The 17,298-nt window shown below is 43.4% G+C and overlaps 1 protein-coding gene across 1 annotated transcript in view; it reads left to right on the top strand.

Moving 5' to 3' along the window:
• LOC120062569 (synaptopodin-like) overlaps positions 1-5,543 on the top strand; it is a 49,345-nt gene extending 43,802 nt beyond the window's left edge. Inside the window, exon 3 of the mRNA XM_039012637.1 lies at positions 502-5,543. Within this exon, the coding sequence (XP_038868565.1) occupies positions 502-1,389 (888 nt within the window). The 3' untranslated portion in view covers positions 1,390-5,543. The remainder of the gene's footprint in view (positions 1-501) is intronic.
• The last annotated feature ends 11,755 nt before the right edge of the window (positions 5,544-17,298 follow it).

Genomic DNA, 17,298 nt, shown 5'->3' on the forward strand with positions numbered 1-17,298 from the left:
TATCATGGTGTCTTACATTCATGTCTCTATACCCTAGATTAACATTATCATGTTGTCTCACATTCATGTCTCTATACCCTAGATTAACATTATCATGGTGTCTTACATTCATGTCTCTATACCCTAGATTAACATTATCATGGTGTCTTACATTCATGTCTCTATACCCTAGATTAACATTATCACGGTGTCTCACATTCATGTCTCTATACCCTAGATGAACATTATCACGGTGTCTTACATTCATGTCTCTATACCCTAAATTAACATTATCACGGTGTCTTACATTCATGTCTCTTTACCCTAAATTAACATTATCATGGTGTCTTACATTCATGTCTCTATACCCTAGATTAACATTATCACGGTGTCTCACATTCATGTCTCTATACCCTAGATTAACATTATCACGGTGTCTTACATTCATGTCTCTTTACCCTAGATTAACATTATCATGGTGTCTTACATTCATGTCTCTATACTTTTAATCTCTCTCCACAGATGAGGAAGGAGTCCCCTCCGACCCCCACCACCACCCCCACCAGGACACCGCAGTTCACCCGTCGGTTCAGCAGCCCAGAGGGACCCCCCACTTCCAGGCCCCTCCACCAGGCGACAGCCATCTCCCCTGCCTCCCCACCCTGGGAGACGAGGTGCAAGTCACCCACGGTGGTCAACCAGACCACCAAACCCTTCTCCACAGCCTCTTTATCCAGGCCTAAACCATCCACTACCACCTCACCTATATCGCCTGTATCTCCCTGGGGGTCCCGCTGTCAATCCCCTAACATCAACCAGACAACCAAGCCTTTCTCCACCACCATCTCCAACTCTTCCTCTTCCAGACCCTCTCACCAAGGCACCATCACCTCTCCTCTCTCCCCGTCACCCCTGTCCCCTCCCTGGGGTTCCAGATGCCAGTCTCCCATCGTCAGTCCCGGCCCCAACAACTCCAAGGCAAACCATCGCCTGTTAGCCAAGAACATCATCAACGCCGCCAAACGTAAAAACAGCCCGTCCCCAGGTGCTCTGAGTGGCCACAACCTCCCAATCTCCCCACTAGGTGACAACATCACCCACCAGCACCACCAGGGCTATGACCAGCAGCACCACCACAGCAGCTCCAAACCCCCCTTCAGCCCCTACCAGTCCAGGGCCATGGGGTGCCAGTCCCCCCCCTTCGCCAGCCCACCTCCTACCCCTACAGGGGTGATCCGGTCCCCAGTAAGGCTCTACAACACCAGGTCCCTCACTGACTCGGATGCTTCGGTGGAATCGGAGGACTCTGGGCTGAGGTCTCCAGGACTGCAGCGTACCCACAACACCAGTCCCCGGGGCTGGGGAGGCAGCCTGAGGGTGAAGAGGGGTAGTTTTGGCACCGACCTATAGGGGGAGCCGGGGAGAGAGGGTCAGGAGAAAGGACCATTGAGCTTACCTAATAAGAGAAGAAGAAAACCCAGAGAGTACATTGATAAAGGGACTGGTGGGTTATGGGCAATTCTTAATTTCATTGACGTATAGGAGCATCTAAGATGGAGGGCACAGCGCTTGCCTCACAGGTGAGATATGGAAAGGACTTTGAAAGGAACTGATCTTGTGTGTTTGTTGCTTTGGAGCATCCAGGAGTAAGGGACAATAATGGTGACCACACAGTAAATAATCTGATGCCCTTACAACGCAGCTGGGACATAGAAGCAACCTGTCTGGTGATTGTAAAGTCCACTAAAACCCACTGATTTGTCTGGCTGTCTATAGAAGAGTCCAGGACCATCACGCTCAGAGCTAGCTCAACAGTGGGATTACCGAGAGGAGATTGAAGGGACAATTCACTGTTGCCTCTGCCTCTCATTCTTACGTCTTATAAAAATATGTTATACATTTATTTCACACAAAAAAAAGGAAATTGAAGGGGATTCTAAAATCAAAAGCGACTTGTCTACAACTTTATATTTGGATTTTGTCATTGAAAAAACGAAATGTATTGTATTCAGGAATTGCTGAAATGTAAAACTAGCTTACTTGCATTTGACTACGACAAAAGTTCCATTGAAAAATACAATTATTACAGGAGCTTACTTATGTTTACTTTAAATAATTGTTTATTCTAAATTTGTACCACCCCCCCCTTAAAAAAAAAATCTAAGGGCAAGAAAAAAATACCAAAGACAATATCTGTAATGATGCAATGTTTTCAAAACAGTGTTACACTTTCCTCCCCCACGTAAGACATTGATAATGTGATGTTGTAGATAGGCCCTTTGCAGTTATTTCGTATATATATATGTTTTAATATTGCTGGGTATACATTGGAGTAGACAGGAATGCAGTTAAACCATAGGTTGACATGATGTTTTGCAGGTCTGACACAGGTCAAACTGTGGAAAGAGAGAGAGAGAGACTGTAATTCAAAATGGCACCCTATTCTCTAACAGTATATAGTGCACTACTTTTGACCCGAGCATTATGGAACCTAGTCAAAAAGTAGTGCACTATATAGGGAATAGGGTGTCATTTGGGATATAGACAGAGAGTATTGACGGGTCAGTTTCAGTACCGTAGTAGTAGTGTCTACAGGGAGGCAGGTATAGGAGTTTTGTAATATAATAGTACAGCTTACTGGACTATGCTTTCATCAAGAAATCCCTTTGAAAGTTGCCGTGATATTTAGTAGATTATGAAAACAAAAGATGGGACTATACTCTTCCCTCTGAATGAGTACGTAGAGATAGAATGGGTAGAGTCAGAGACATATATTTACATTGACATTTTATAGATGTGGTTATGGTTACATTGTAGTTTCTCTACCATTCCATAACCTTACTATGCAAAGAATCAAGAAACATTGGCGTTATTGTGGTATTGATAGCATCACAAATGGCCAAATAAAACATACACTACAGTACAGTACATCCTTTTTAGTGAACAGGGAAACAAACGTACACTACAGTACATCCTTTTTAGTGATCAGGGAAACAACAAACGTACACTACAGTACATCCTTTTTAGTGATCAGGGAAACAACAAACGTACACTACCAGTACATCCTTTTTAGTGAACAGGGAAACAACAAACGTACACTACAGTACATCCTTTTTAGTGAACAGGGAAACAACAAACGTACACTACAGTACATCCTTTTTAGTGAAAAGAGAAACAACAAACGTACACTACAGTACATCCTTTTTAGTGATCAGGGAAACAACAAACGTACACTACAGTACATCCTTTTTAGTGATCAGGGAAACAACAAACGTACACTACAGTACATCCTTTTTAGTGAATAGGGAAACAACAAACGTACACTACAGTACATCCTTTTTAGTGATCAGGGAAACAACAAAACGTCTTATGCCGTCTTTACCTATCGCAGTGCAATAATGCATCTATCCCCTCTATATACTGTATATACAGCTACTGTATGTTGTTTTATGTACTGCTTTATTTCAAATGAATGTACAGATTGGCAGGTAGAAGAGAGACAGAGACAGACAAAGAGGAAGTTTGTGTAGGGTTACAGTATATGTTAACCAATGGGACACAATGTTATGGTTTCTAATACTGATATGTCTACTGTCCGGGCACCGACAACATACTAACAATGGCTGGGGACAACAAATACAGTATGTAGAAATACTACATTCTGAGAGATCTATAGGAAACCAAGGTTTTGTTGTCACTAATGTTGTAGGGACAAACATCTGTGTATACCACAACGATCAAGGTAGCCAATAGGAAAGACGAATAATTTAAAAAAAAAGGCATTCCACAAGAGATGGTTGAGAGAATGTTTGCAGTCAGATGTTAGGTTGGGATCGAACGATAAGAGTAGGTTTTTGTTTAAATGACCAAACTCTTGCTGAAGCAAGGCCCTGTATTCCACATACAATACTCTAAATGCACATTTCAGTTTGCTTTAGATTTTTGTATTTGATCAAGTTTCACTTGATTTTGCACTTCTTTGATTCATTCCATTATTCCTATTGGCACACAGTATTGGACTGACTTTGATTGGCTGAAATAGGTGTCATTCACAAAGAAACCACACTGTTCTCCATAATTGTCATAGTAACACAATATAATAGCCTGTTTATGTTATACAGTTAAAAAACAATTATCAGTAAATGTAAACGTTGCACTTCAACCCTCTGGAGGCATTGTATTTCAAGGCGGGGCAGGGGGGGGGGGGGGGGTCACCAAGGCCACCGACGTCATTCCACATCTCTCCCTCCGGCCCCGTAGCGGATCACAAACAGAACAGGACCACAGGAAATACAGGAGTGGTTCTATCCTTGTCCCCTAAACACATAGGACTCTATGTGACCGCTGCATCAGCAGATTACTGACTAGTCACATGTGGGCTGTATTCATTAGACACCAAACGGAAGAAAAAAGGACTGAAACAGAAAGGGACTACCTGAGCTTGTACAAAAAGGATTTTGTTTTCCATTGCACAGCATTTTGCTACAGTGTGCCCTAATGAATATGACCCTGATGTGTTGAATCTCTGACTGACAGGGACAGCTGGTATGATGGTGACTTGGCACCTTGGGTAAGCAGGAATAACCTTCTCACTGACATGTATGTGTCTTAAATGGCACCCTATTCAGAGTAAACACATTTAGCTACTTGGTTTTCCGTGTGACAGCGAAGGTTGTTGTTAGAACATTCAGAACAACAGGAAAGGTAAAATGCAAAAAATGTCCAAATGCTACGAACGGAAGCAATCAACAATATATCAACAAAACAATAGAGAGCTATGGGGGCATTTCTGATGCAGCCACTGTGGGATGGTTTCAGACTTGAGTAAACCCCCCCTCTCCCCTGAGAGTCTCCCCCTGCCAATCAACACAGGAGCCACTGTGGGTTTGTTTCAGCCTTGAGTAAACCCCCCCTCTCCCCTGAGAGTCTCCCCCTGCCAACCAACACAGGAGCCACTGTGGGTTTGTTTCAGCCTTGAGTAAACCCCCCCTCTCCCCTGAGAGTCTCCCCCTGCCAATCAACACAGGAGCCACTGTGGGTTTGTTTCAGCCTTGAGTAAACCCCCCTCCCCTGAGAGTCTCCCCCTGCCAATCAACACAGGAGCCACTGTGGGTTTGTTTCAGCCTTGAGTAAACCCCCCTCCCCTGAGAGTCTCCCCCTGCCAATCAACACAGGAGCCACTGTGGGTTTGTTTCAGCCTTGAGTAAACCCCCCCTCTCCCCTGAGAGTCTCCCCCTGCCAATCAACACAGGAGCCACTGTGGGTTTGTTTCAGCCTTGAGTAAACCCCCCTCCCCTGAGAGTCCCCCCCCCCCCCCCCCCCGCCAATCAACACAGATTGGCTATGTCCCAATCCCAAGTGTTGATTGTAATTAGTTCTTAACAGAATGTATTACAACAAGAGGGGGAGATTTTCTTGAGTTTGGGACACAGATTTGGTAATATGACTATCAACCAATGATGTTGTGTGTGTGTGTGTATCAACAATAGGTCTCATGTACCCCTCCTTAATTCTGTGTTATTTAAATAACGGAACACAAAACAAAATAAAAGTGCTGACACTAATTGTATCAATGTTGTGTATGTGGTCTCTGTATCTCTGTCTCGTTCCACTTCAGCTCCCTAAACACTTCAGTTACATTACAACAGGAATGTAGATGTCGTAGAGGCTAATCTGGGATATTACAACAGTAGGAAGGGCCTACGTAGATGTCGTAGAGGCTAATCTGGGATATTACAACAGGAAGAAGGGCCTACGTAGATGTTGTAGAGGCTAATCTGGGATATTACAACAGTAGGAAGAGCCTACATAGATGTCGTAGAAGCTAATCTGGGATATTACAACAGGAATGTAGATGTCGTAGAGGCTAATCTGGGATATTACAACAGGAAGAAGGGCCTACGTAGATGTCGTAATCTGGGATATTACAACAGTAGGAAGAGCCTACATAGATGTCGTAGAAGCTAATCTGGGATATTACAACAGTAGGAAGGGCCTACGTAGATGTCGTAGAGGCTAATCTGGGATATTACAACAGGAAGAAGGGCCTACGTAGATGTCGTAGAAACTAATCTGGGATATTACAACAGTAGGAAGGGCCTACGTAGATGTCGTAGAGGCTAATCTGGGATATTACAACAGGAAGAAGGGCCTACGTAGATGTCGTAGAAACTAATCTGGGATATTACAACAGTAGGAAGGGCCTACGTAGATGTCGTAGAGGCTAATCTGGGATATTACAACAGGAAGAAGGGCCTACGTAGATGTCGTAGAGGCTAATCTGGGATATTACAACAGGAAGAAGGGCCTACGTAGATGTTGTAGAGGCTAATCTGGGATATTACAACAGGAAGAAGGGCCTACGTAGATGTCGTAGAGGCTAATCTGGGATATTACAACAGTAGGAAGGGCCTACGTAGATGTCGTAGAGGCTAATCTGGGATATTACAACAGGAAGAAGGGCCTACGTAGATGTCGTAGAGGCTAATCTGGGATATTACAACAGGAAGAAGACCATGTAGATTTTGAACAGGCTAATCTGGGAATACCTAAATTCATGGTGTTCTGTCACAATACATAATGCTACACAGTTACCATGGTTCTTATCCATGCTCATAGTCTTTTACAGTATATGACAGGGGAAAAGGACTATGACGACATACTAACTCAGAATCATTTAATGCAGCACACCAGCAGCCACCAAGAGAAAATCAATACAGATAGCAGCTAACAAGCAAACACAAGTGTCAGGCAGACCTCTGGGCTTTCTGAGCCCCTTCAGCCATCCCACTGGTGTCTATAAGAGATACTCTTTCTGCATCTTAAATGGAACCCTATTTCCTAAATAGTGCACTACTTTTGACCACGACTCATAGGTTTCTGGTCAAAAGCAGTGCACTATATAGGGAATAGAGAGTGTCATTTGAGACGCAGCTCTCTCCATCTCACAAGATGAATGTATTCATGAGGGAAATCTGTCATTCACACAGCCAGCTAGTGAGGACAAACTATATTGATTCTAGAGTTAAACATCCACTGATTTTATTCACATTTCAAGAACTATGTAGTACATTTTTTAAGAACAAATTCTTATGTACAATGACCCGGACAATTGTGCACCACCCTATGGGACTCCCAATCACAGCCGGTTGTGATAAAGACTGGATTCCAACCAGGGTGTCTGTAGTGACGCCTCTAGCACTGAGATGCAGTGCCTTAGACCACTGTGCCACTCCGGGAGTCCAAAGTTAGCCTCAGGCAATCTTAGAGTATTGCTGTATCTATTTTAATAACTCATTTTGTCATGAGAACATAGCCAGACAGTAGCTACACATCATCTTGGGGATACTGACTTATGGAAATCTGATTTGATGTAGCCTACATATTGGGCAGCTATACACATGTAAATGAAGGAGGAGAATTATTTGAATTATCATAATTGAGTGATTTACAGCCATGCATAGACTGCCATCTGTAGGACTAAAGAGGGGGAGTTTTAATGACCAGCATCTTCACCTGTAGTAATCTACCATTAATCTACCATTACACCAGGTTGCAGTACAACACAGGTCAGATCTGGTCAGGTCAGGAATCACTGATGTAGCCTGGCTGAAGCAACCCACAGTGACTCACAGCACTGGGAAAGCTGTGACACACTGGTCTGGAATGGAGGCCATTTGTTAAATGCAATCATCGCTCAGAAATTGATCGACGGGTTTGATTGGTTCTCTCAAATGTTTTCTTTCCCTCAGGGGTTGAGACTTGGTGTTTCAAATCAAATATATTTTTTGGGGGGGATTTGAAAAAAATCCAACCGTTGTTATGGAAGCGGGGGCTGTGTTTGGCTGTGCTTGTGGGTGTTTGAGTGAGAATAGACACAGAGAGCCAAGCAGTAAAATCACATCCCCCTTCATTATAGATGCATTGTGCCTACAACGTCAGAGCCATTCCTTCCAGACTCTGACGTCAGGAGGATTTGGAGAGTTAAGTGTTAGCCAGACTATCACTGATAGGCTCACAGCCACAGCACAATCTCCCCCCCCCCCCATACATTTAAAGTTGTTAATTGCTGCACATTTTGTCTTATTCAGTATTGCTTAATTTTTGTTTTAGTGTAGCAGTTGTACAAGGTTTACATGTCATAAAAAAAAGTCAAATTTTAAACTGTCAAATAACAAATGCAAGAATTGCTAGTGCCTCTTACTTGGTACGTATGTAACGTTATTTATGTTGTACAAATAGCTAAATCGTTTTCAGAGGGTGTGTTCATCATTCACCATTGTTATGTTTGGTCTTTGTACTGCACCAGGAAAAAGAAGTACAGCAGTGCTGTTCACGAATAATTCCACTGCAGGTCGCTCTAGAAAAAAACGTTTCCTCAGCTCAGTTCATATGACAGCGAGGGCTGTCAACAAGAAAGGTCAAATGCAAAACAACCAAATGCTATGAACGGGAGAAATCGACTATATATCATCAACAAAACAACAATTATTTGGATTTAGCTTTCAACTATATGTTTAGTTACGGAGAGTAACGTTGTACCGCAGATGAATGTATATTTAGTTTACACATCCAAAGTGCTTTTGGATCTGTTGTTAGCTAGTAAGCTAACTCCAGCTAACTAGCTAGCCGGCGATGTATTTGTGATTTGGCTGGCTGGCTGGCTAGCTAGCTAGTTAGCTGATTTCCCCCCCAAGTTGTTTTATGGAGATAGCTAGCCTGTGTGTTACACAAATAGTAGTTAGTTTGTCATTGCCGTGATTGTAGGTTAGCTAACAAGCTAACTAACCAGTGGCGTCTACATTGTTAGCTAGCTAGCCTCGACGTTTACAGGATGAGCAACGTTAGCAGTCAAAAACGCCAGCATTTTAAAGGAGCCGAAGTGAGCTGCAGTGTCAAATACTTCTTGTTTGGATTTAACATCATATTTTGGGTAAGTAGCTAACATTTTGTATTTCACACCTGCATGTATTTATTCTAAACAAGAGTTTTTCTAGTGCTGCCCAAAAGAGACAAAGGAACTAAACAAGTTAAAACTATGCTCGATCGCCTAGCCCTTAAACTATATTCCGATGTTCTATATCGAACAAATCCTAAAATACTGTACAGTAGGTTAGTCCCATAGATAGTGATCATTTCCTGTTATTGATTTGGTGATGCTAGCTACCTTTCTTGACAGTGTTCATCTGCCAGGTGAATGTGTCAGACGTATGCATCCCACCATTATGAGTGATTTGTTGATTGGAAACGGTCAATTTTCCCATTTCCTCTCTAGCTATATATATATATATATATATATATATATATATATATACTGTTGTTTGATGATCCATCATCCATCTGCTAATATTTGACTCATTGGGCATTATTGTGCGTATTTGTGTGGAGTCTATTGTGTGGTTCCCAGCAGCCCTAATGTGTTAGTAATGTGGGACAGCAGAATGCCAACAATAGTAGGTAGTAAATTACACTGTGGGTGTGTGCTCCCCATAGTTCTGATGAATAGCTGTTTGTTGGGTAGGCTTGGGTGTGTGTAGGCCTATTTGTGTTGGTATGCATGGTTGGGCTGTTGAAGTAAGACAGCTAGCTAACTGTCTCTGTACTCTACTGCCTTAATGCCTGTCCTATCCTTGACTGTTAACCTCGTACAATAGCCACTCTCACTCTGAGCTAACCTACTCCGCCCATACACACCTCTTAAAGCATGGCTTAGACAGTGAGCTAGTGTACAGTACACAGTAGCCACTGAGTCCATGTCAGCAACACTGTCATGGTCACACACACACACACAAAGAGCTGATAGGATACTAGTCAGGGACAGGGTTATTTCATGTTGCAAGCCTAAGTAGTAATTATAAAACTGGTTGTTTGGGTGCTGATTTGGTGATAGCAGGGAGTTATAGCGCCACAATCCCTGCATTCTTCAGGTAATACCTGTGAACAGTTCTATTAGATTTAATTATTCGCTTCCGCTGTCCCACATCCCAGCCAGTCAATTTATAAACTTAATCTCCCATAGTAAAAAGTGTCTAGACAATATTTCCCCATGCTATTAGACTAGCATTTGGTTTGCAACATTTGGGGTTTGTCTAAACTTTGCCGTCTGCCTCTCTGACCTGTGGAAAATGTTTAGTTTTTTGTGTGATCTCCACCGTGCAAATATGAACGTGAAGAGGCAGACAGCTTCTCTGATCCAGGCAAATTCATTTATCAGGATCATTATAATAGATATATCCAAATAAATGACAATAGAAACAAAGGTAAACAAACAAAAGTGTACATAGTTTGCTGTCATTTGAGCTGCTTGATATGATTGTGTGTTAGCTTTAGTTGGCTAGCTAGCAAATGAGAAGTAGCTAGCCTGCATTTGCTGCATGCCAATGATTTGCTTAGCATAGCAACAATTGCAAATAGAATGGCTAGAAGGAACAAACTGCCGATTTGGCTAGCAACTTCAGAATCTTAGAACTAACGACTGGCTTTTTCCCAGACTATTTTGTATGGTGGAAAGATGAAATTAAACGAATTTACTCAATATAATAAAGTTTGTAATAAAGATTCTCTGGTCTGATTAAATCATAATTAAACTCTTTGGCCTGAATGCCAAGCGTCACGTCTGGAGGAACCAGCCACCATCCCTGCGGTGAAGCATGGTGGTGGCAGCATCATACTGTGGGGATGTTTTTCAGCGGCAGGGACTGGGAGACTAGTCAGGATCGAGGTAAAGATTAACAGAGCAAAGTACAGAGAGATCCTTGATAAAAACCTGCTCCAGAGCGGTCCGGACCTCAGACTGGGGCGAAGGTTCATCTTCCAACAGGACAACGACCCTACGCACACAGCCAAGACAACGCAGGAGTGGCTTCGGGACAAGTCTCTAAATGTTCTTGAGTGGCCCAGCCAGAGCCCAGACTTGAACCCAATCAAACATCTCTTGAGAGAGATCTGAAAATAGCTGTGCAGCAACACTCCACATCCAACCTGACGGCGCTTGAGAGGATCTGTAGAGATGAATGGAAGAAACCCCCAAATAAAGGTGTGCCAAGCTTGTAGCATCATACCCAAGAAGACTCGAGGCTGTAATCGCTGCCAAAGGTGCTTCAACAAAGTACTGAGTCACATTCCCAGTGGGTCAGAAGTTTACATTCTCAATTAGTATTTGGTAGCATTGCCTTTAAATTGTTTAACTTGGGTCAAATGTTTTGGGTAGCCTTCCACAAGCTTCCCACAATAAGTTGGGTGAATGTTGGCCCATTCCTCCTGACATAGCTGGTGTAACTGAGTCAGGTTTGTAGGCCTCCTTGCTCACACTTTTTCACTTCTGCCCACAAATTTTCTATTGGATTAAGGTCAAGGCTTTGTGATGGCCACTCCAGTACCTTGACTTTGTTGTCCTGAAGCCAATTTGCCACAACTTTGGAAGTATGTTTGGGGTCATTGTCCATTTGGAAGACCCGTTTGTGACCAAGCTTTAACTTCCTGACTGATGTCTTGAGATTTTGCTTCACTATATCTACATCATTTTCCTCCCTCATGATGCCATCTATTTTGTGAAGTGCACCAGTCCCTCCTGCAGCAAATCACCCCCACAGCATGATGCTGCCACCCCCGTGCTTCACAGTTGGGATGGTGTTCTTCGGTTTGCAAGCCTCCCCCTTTTTCCTCCAAACATAATGATGGTCATTATGGCCAAACAGCTTTATTTTTGTTTCATCAGACCGGAAGACATTTCTCCAAAATGTACGATCTTTGTCCCCATGTGCAGTTGCAAACCGTTATCTGGCTTTTTTATGGCGGTTTTGGAGCAGTGACTTCTTCCTTGCTGAGCGGCCTTTCAGGTTATGTCGATATAGGACTCGTTTCACTGTGGATATAGATACTTTTTTACCTGTTTCCTCCAGCATCTTCACAAGGTCCTTTGCTGTTGTTCTGGGATTGATTTGCACTTTTCGCACCAAAGCACTTTCATCTCTAGGAGACAGAACGCATCTCCTTCCTGAGCGGTATGACGGCTGCGTGGTCCCATGGTGTTTATACTTGCGTACTATTGTTTGTACAGATGAACGTGATGATCAGAAGCTTCTAAACCCATGACAATTTTCTGGAATTTTCTAAGCTGTTTAAAGGCACAGTGAACTTAGTGTATGTTAACTTCTGACCCACTGGAATTGTGATACAGTGAATTATAAGTAAAATATTCTGTCTGTAAACAATTGTTGGAAAAATGACTTGTGTCATGCACAAAGTAGTTGTCCTAACCGACTTGCCAAAACTATAGTTTGTTAACAAGAAATGTGTGGAGTGGTTGAAAACGACTTTTAATGACTCCAACCTAAGTGTATGTAAACTTCCGACTTCAACTGTATATGTGTGTGTGTGTGTGTATATATATTTTCAACCACTCCACACATTTCTTGTTAACAAACTATAGTTTTGGCAAGTTGGTTAGGACATCTAATTTGTGCATGACACAAGTAATTTTTCCAAAAATTGTTTGGACGGCTCATAATAATGTCTGGAACGAAACAAATGGAATGGCGTCAAATACATGGAAACCATGTTAAAAAAAAAAAAAAAAATGTATTTGATACCATTCCACTAATTCCTCTCCAGCCATTACCACGAGCCCGTCCTCCCCAATTAAGGTGCCACCAACCTCCTGTGACACACACACACACTACATACGCTCACACACATGCATTTTGATGACACACACACTCACACATAGACAGTCTTTCATACTCTGCACATACGCTGCTGCTACTCTGTTTATTATCTATCCTGATTGCCTAGTCACTTTTACTCCTACCCAGATGTACCTCGTACCCCTGAACATTGACTAGGTAGTGGTACTCCTTGTATACAACCATGTTACTACCTGGTACCCCTGCATATTGACTAGGTACTGGTACTTCCTGTATATAGCCATGTTATTACACGGTAATACCTGGTACCCTTGCTTATTGACTAGGTACTGGTACTTCCTGTATATAGCCATGTTACTACCTGGTACCACTGCATATTGACTAGGTTCTGGTACTTCCTGTTTATAGCCATGTTATTACCTGGTACTCCCTGTATATAACCATGTTATTACCTGGTACTCCCTGTATATAGCCATGTTATTACCTGGTACTCCCTGTATATAACCATGTTATTACCTGGTACTCCCTGTATACAGCCATGTTATTACCTGGTACTCCTTGTATATAACCATGTTTCTACCTGTACTCCCTGTATATAACCATGTTATTACCTGGTACTCCCTGTATATAACCATGTTATTACCTGGTACTCCCTGTATATAGCCATGTTATTACCTGGTACTCCCTGTATATAGCCATGTTATTACCTGGTACTCCCTGTATATAGCCATGTTATTACCTGGTACTCCCTGTATATAACCATGTTTTTACCTGGTACTCCCTGTATATAGCCATGTTATTACCTGGTACTCCCTGTATATAGCCATGTTATTACCTGGTACTCCCTGTATATAGCCATGTTATTACCTGGTACTCCCTGTATATAGCCATGTTAGTACCTGGTACTCCCTGTATATAACCATGTTTTTACCTGGTACTCCAGGTAATAAGAATGTTTACTAACATTCTTCATCAAGAATATGGGCAACATTTTATTATTGACAATGAAATAGGTGAGAATGTTGTTCCCTTGTTATGTAATTGCTACATTTACTATCAATTTAGCGTAAAAAATAAAGCGTTTTCTCCAGATTGTAATTTGGGTCCCGAGGATAAACCAGTTAAGAACCACTAATCTAGCTTGTAAACATAATTAGCTGACTCTGTCTCTTATCCACGTCGTAATTAATCACGTTTTTCACTCCAGAACCTTACAGGGTTGTAACTAACAGAGTTTCTGAGCAGCCTGGATGCCATCATCTGTATGAACCTTATGGTCTCCACTGTAACATACAACTCTGTTAATATCAGGTCTCCACTATAACATTATACAACTCTGTTAATATCAGGTCTCCACTGTAACATACAACTCTGTTAATATCAGGTCTCCACTGTAACATTATACAACTCTGTTAATATCAGGTCTCCACTATAACATTATACAACTCTGTTAATATCAGGTCTCCACTATAACATTATACAACTCTGTTAATATCAGGTCTCCACTGTAACATTATACAACTCTGTTAATATCAGGTCTCCACTGTAACATTATACAACTCTGTTAATATCAGGTCTCCACTGTAACATTATACAACTCTGTTAATATCAGGTCTCCACTGTAACATTATACAACTCTGTTAATATCAGGTCTCCACTGTAACATTATACAACTCTGTTAATATCAGGTCTCTACTGTAACATTATACAACTCTGTTAATATCAGGTCTCCACTGTAACATTATACAACTCTGTTAATATCAGGTCTCCACTGTAACATTATACAACTCTGTTAATATCAGGTCTCCACTGTAACATTATACAACTATAATGAGACCTGATATCAGGTCTCCACTGTAACATTATACAACTCTGTTAATATCTTAATATAGTCTAGTCCCTGAGAAAGACAGTTGTGTGGTTTGTTGCACCACAGATAACACATCCTCTCGTCTGATAGGACATACGTTGATTACACAGTATGAGATATTGGGAATGTTTGAATCATTTTTTTTTTGTGTCATATCATCAGCAGAGTATGTAACCAATGAATGTGGTTGGCTTTGAAAGGTCATTCATTAATCTGTTGATGAAAGTGTCTAGTATGTAGGCCCTTCCCCAGTTTATTTAAAGCACTGAGCTGAGCATGGGACTGGCTGTGTAGCCTAGGGTTAAGGTTGGGTAAACTGAGGCTAACACACATTCACACTCTGAGACTAAGGTTAGCAGGATCACATGGATTAAGGAGAGCTTCTCCCCCAACTGTCTATAATCCTACTGTCCGCATGGAGAAAGGATGGAATCCCTAGCCGCAGTGTGATTATGATACATACACCCAAACATGAGAGAGAGAGAGGTAGAGAGAGAGGTAGAGAGAGAGGTAGAGAGAGAGGTAGAGAGAGAGGTAGAGAGCGAGGTAGAGAGCGAGGTAGAGAGCGAGGTAGAGAGCGAGGTAGAGAGAGAGAGAATTTCTCTCTCGCTAATCCCACTGGATTAGTTTGATGGGACTACACTAACCTCTGATCTCCAACTAATACTTTACCTGGACTCACTCTGGTGTACTCCCCAGTCACAGCCAGGTCCCAGGGCCACCCTGACCTTCAATATAGGACTTATAGGCCCAACAGAAAGGACTGGAAAATAGCTTACCTTTTTAAATGATTAATATAGACAATCATCCTAATTATTTCAAATAAAATGGGGGTCATCGCTGCCTGCTCACTTTACAGATTAAACCTAATTTAATCTAGTCCATTATTTGCAAAATGTTTACAACAATAATGTATTGTTCAGTGTTGTGTTTTTAGAGTTGGCTCGTACTTCCTTCATACTGCAAACAGAGACATAGAAATGGTATCCACGAGTTCATCTGACTCTATATAACGTGCCACTTTCCCAAATGATCCCTTTAAAACAGTTTGTCTGAACAACCTCTCGCTCGCTCTGTCTCGCACTCTCTCTCTCTCGCTCTCGTTAATGTCACCTCTCCCAGCTCTTACTGACACCTACCCATGAGCACCCTCTCTTTCCATTCACTGTAACCAGCATCCTCACCCACTGAGCACCGACACCGGACATCCATGGACGTTGACAGACCGGACTGGACCAAATCTGAACCTATTGTAGACGTACAGTACCAGTCAAAAGTGTGGACACACCTACTCATTCCAGGGTTTTTCTTTGTTTTTACTATTTTCTACATTGTAGAATAATAGTGAAGACATCAAAACTATGAAATAACACATATGGAATCATGTAGTAACCAAAAATGTTTTCACTTGAGATTCTTCAAAGTAGCCACCCTTTGCCTAGATGACAGCTTTGCACACTCTTGGCATTCTCTCAACTGGGATGGTTGGCCTCCCCGCTCACCCAGTATCTCCTGGAGGATGGTTGGCCTCCCTTCTCACCCAGTATCTCTCCTGGAGGATGGTTGGCCTCCCCGCTCACCCAGTATCTCTCCTGGAGGATGGTTGGCCACCCTGCTCACCCAGTATCTCTCCTGGAGGATGGTTGGCCACCCTGCACACCCAGTATTTCTCCTGGAGGATGGTTGGTCTCCCTGCACACCCAGTATCTCTCCTGGAGGATGGTTGGCCACCCTGCTCACCCAGTATATCTCCTGGAGGATGGTTGGTCTCCCTGCACACCCAGTATCTCTCCTGGAGGATGGTTGGCCACCCTGCTCACCCAGTATCTCTCCTGGAGGATGGTTGGGCACCCTGCTCACCCTGTATCTCTCCTGGGGGATGGTTGGCCTCCCTGCTCACCCAGTATCTCTCCTGGAGGATGGTTGGCCACCCTGCACACCCAGTATTTCTCCTGGAGGATGGTTGGTCTCCCTGCACACCCAGTATCTCTCCTGGAGGATGGTTGGCCACCCTGCTCACCCAGTATATCTCCTGGAGGATGGTTGGTCTCCCTGCACACCCAGTATCTCTCCTGGAGGATGGTTGGCCACCCTGCTCACCCAGTATCTCTCCTGGAGGATGGTTGGTCACCCTGCTCACCCTGTATCTCTCCTGGGGGATGGTTGGCCTCCCTGCTCACCCAGTATCTCTCCTGGAGGATGGTTGACCTCCCTGCTCACCCAGTATCTCTCCTGGAGGATGGTTGGCCTCCCCGCTCACCCAGTATCTCTCCTGGAGGATGGTTGGCCACCCTGCTCACCCAGTATATCTCCTGGTGGATGGTTGGTCTCCCTGCACACCCAGTATCTCTTCTGGAGGATGGTTGGCCACCCTGCACACCCAGTATCTCTCCTGGAGGATGGTTGGCCACCCTGCTCACCCAGTATCTCTCCTGGAGGATGGTTGGTCACCCTGCTCACCCTGTATCTCTCCTGGGGGATGGTTGGCCTCCCTGCTCACCCAGTATCTCTCCTGGAGGATGGTTGACCTCCCTGCTCACCCAGTATCTCTCCTGGAGGATGGTTGGCCTCCCCGCTCACCCAGTATCTCTCCTGGAGGATGGTTGGCCTCCCCGCTCACCCTGTATCTCTCCTTAAGGATGGTTGGCCTCCCTGCTCACCCAGTATCTCTCCTGGAGGATGGTTGGCCTCCCTGCTCACCCAGTATCTCTCCTGGAGGATGGTTGGCCTCCCCGCTCACCCAGTATCTCTCCTGGAGGATGGTTGGCCAACCCTCACCCAGTATCTCTCCTGGAGGATGGTTGG

Source organism: Salvelinus namaycush, chromosome 17 (genome assembly GCF_016432855.1).
Source record: "Salvelinus namaycush isolate Seneca chromosome 17, SaNama_1.0, whole genome shotgun sequence".
In the NCBI taxonomy this organism is placed as follows: domain Eukaryota; kingdom Metazoa; phylum Chordata; class Actinopteri; order Salmoniformes; family Salmonidae; genus Salvelinus; species Salvelinus namaycush.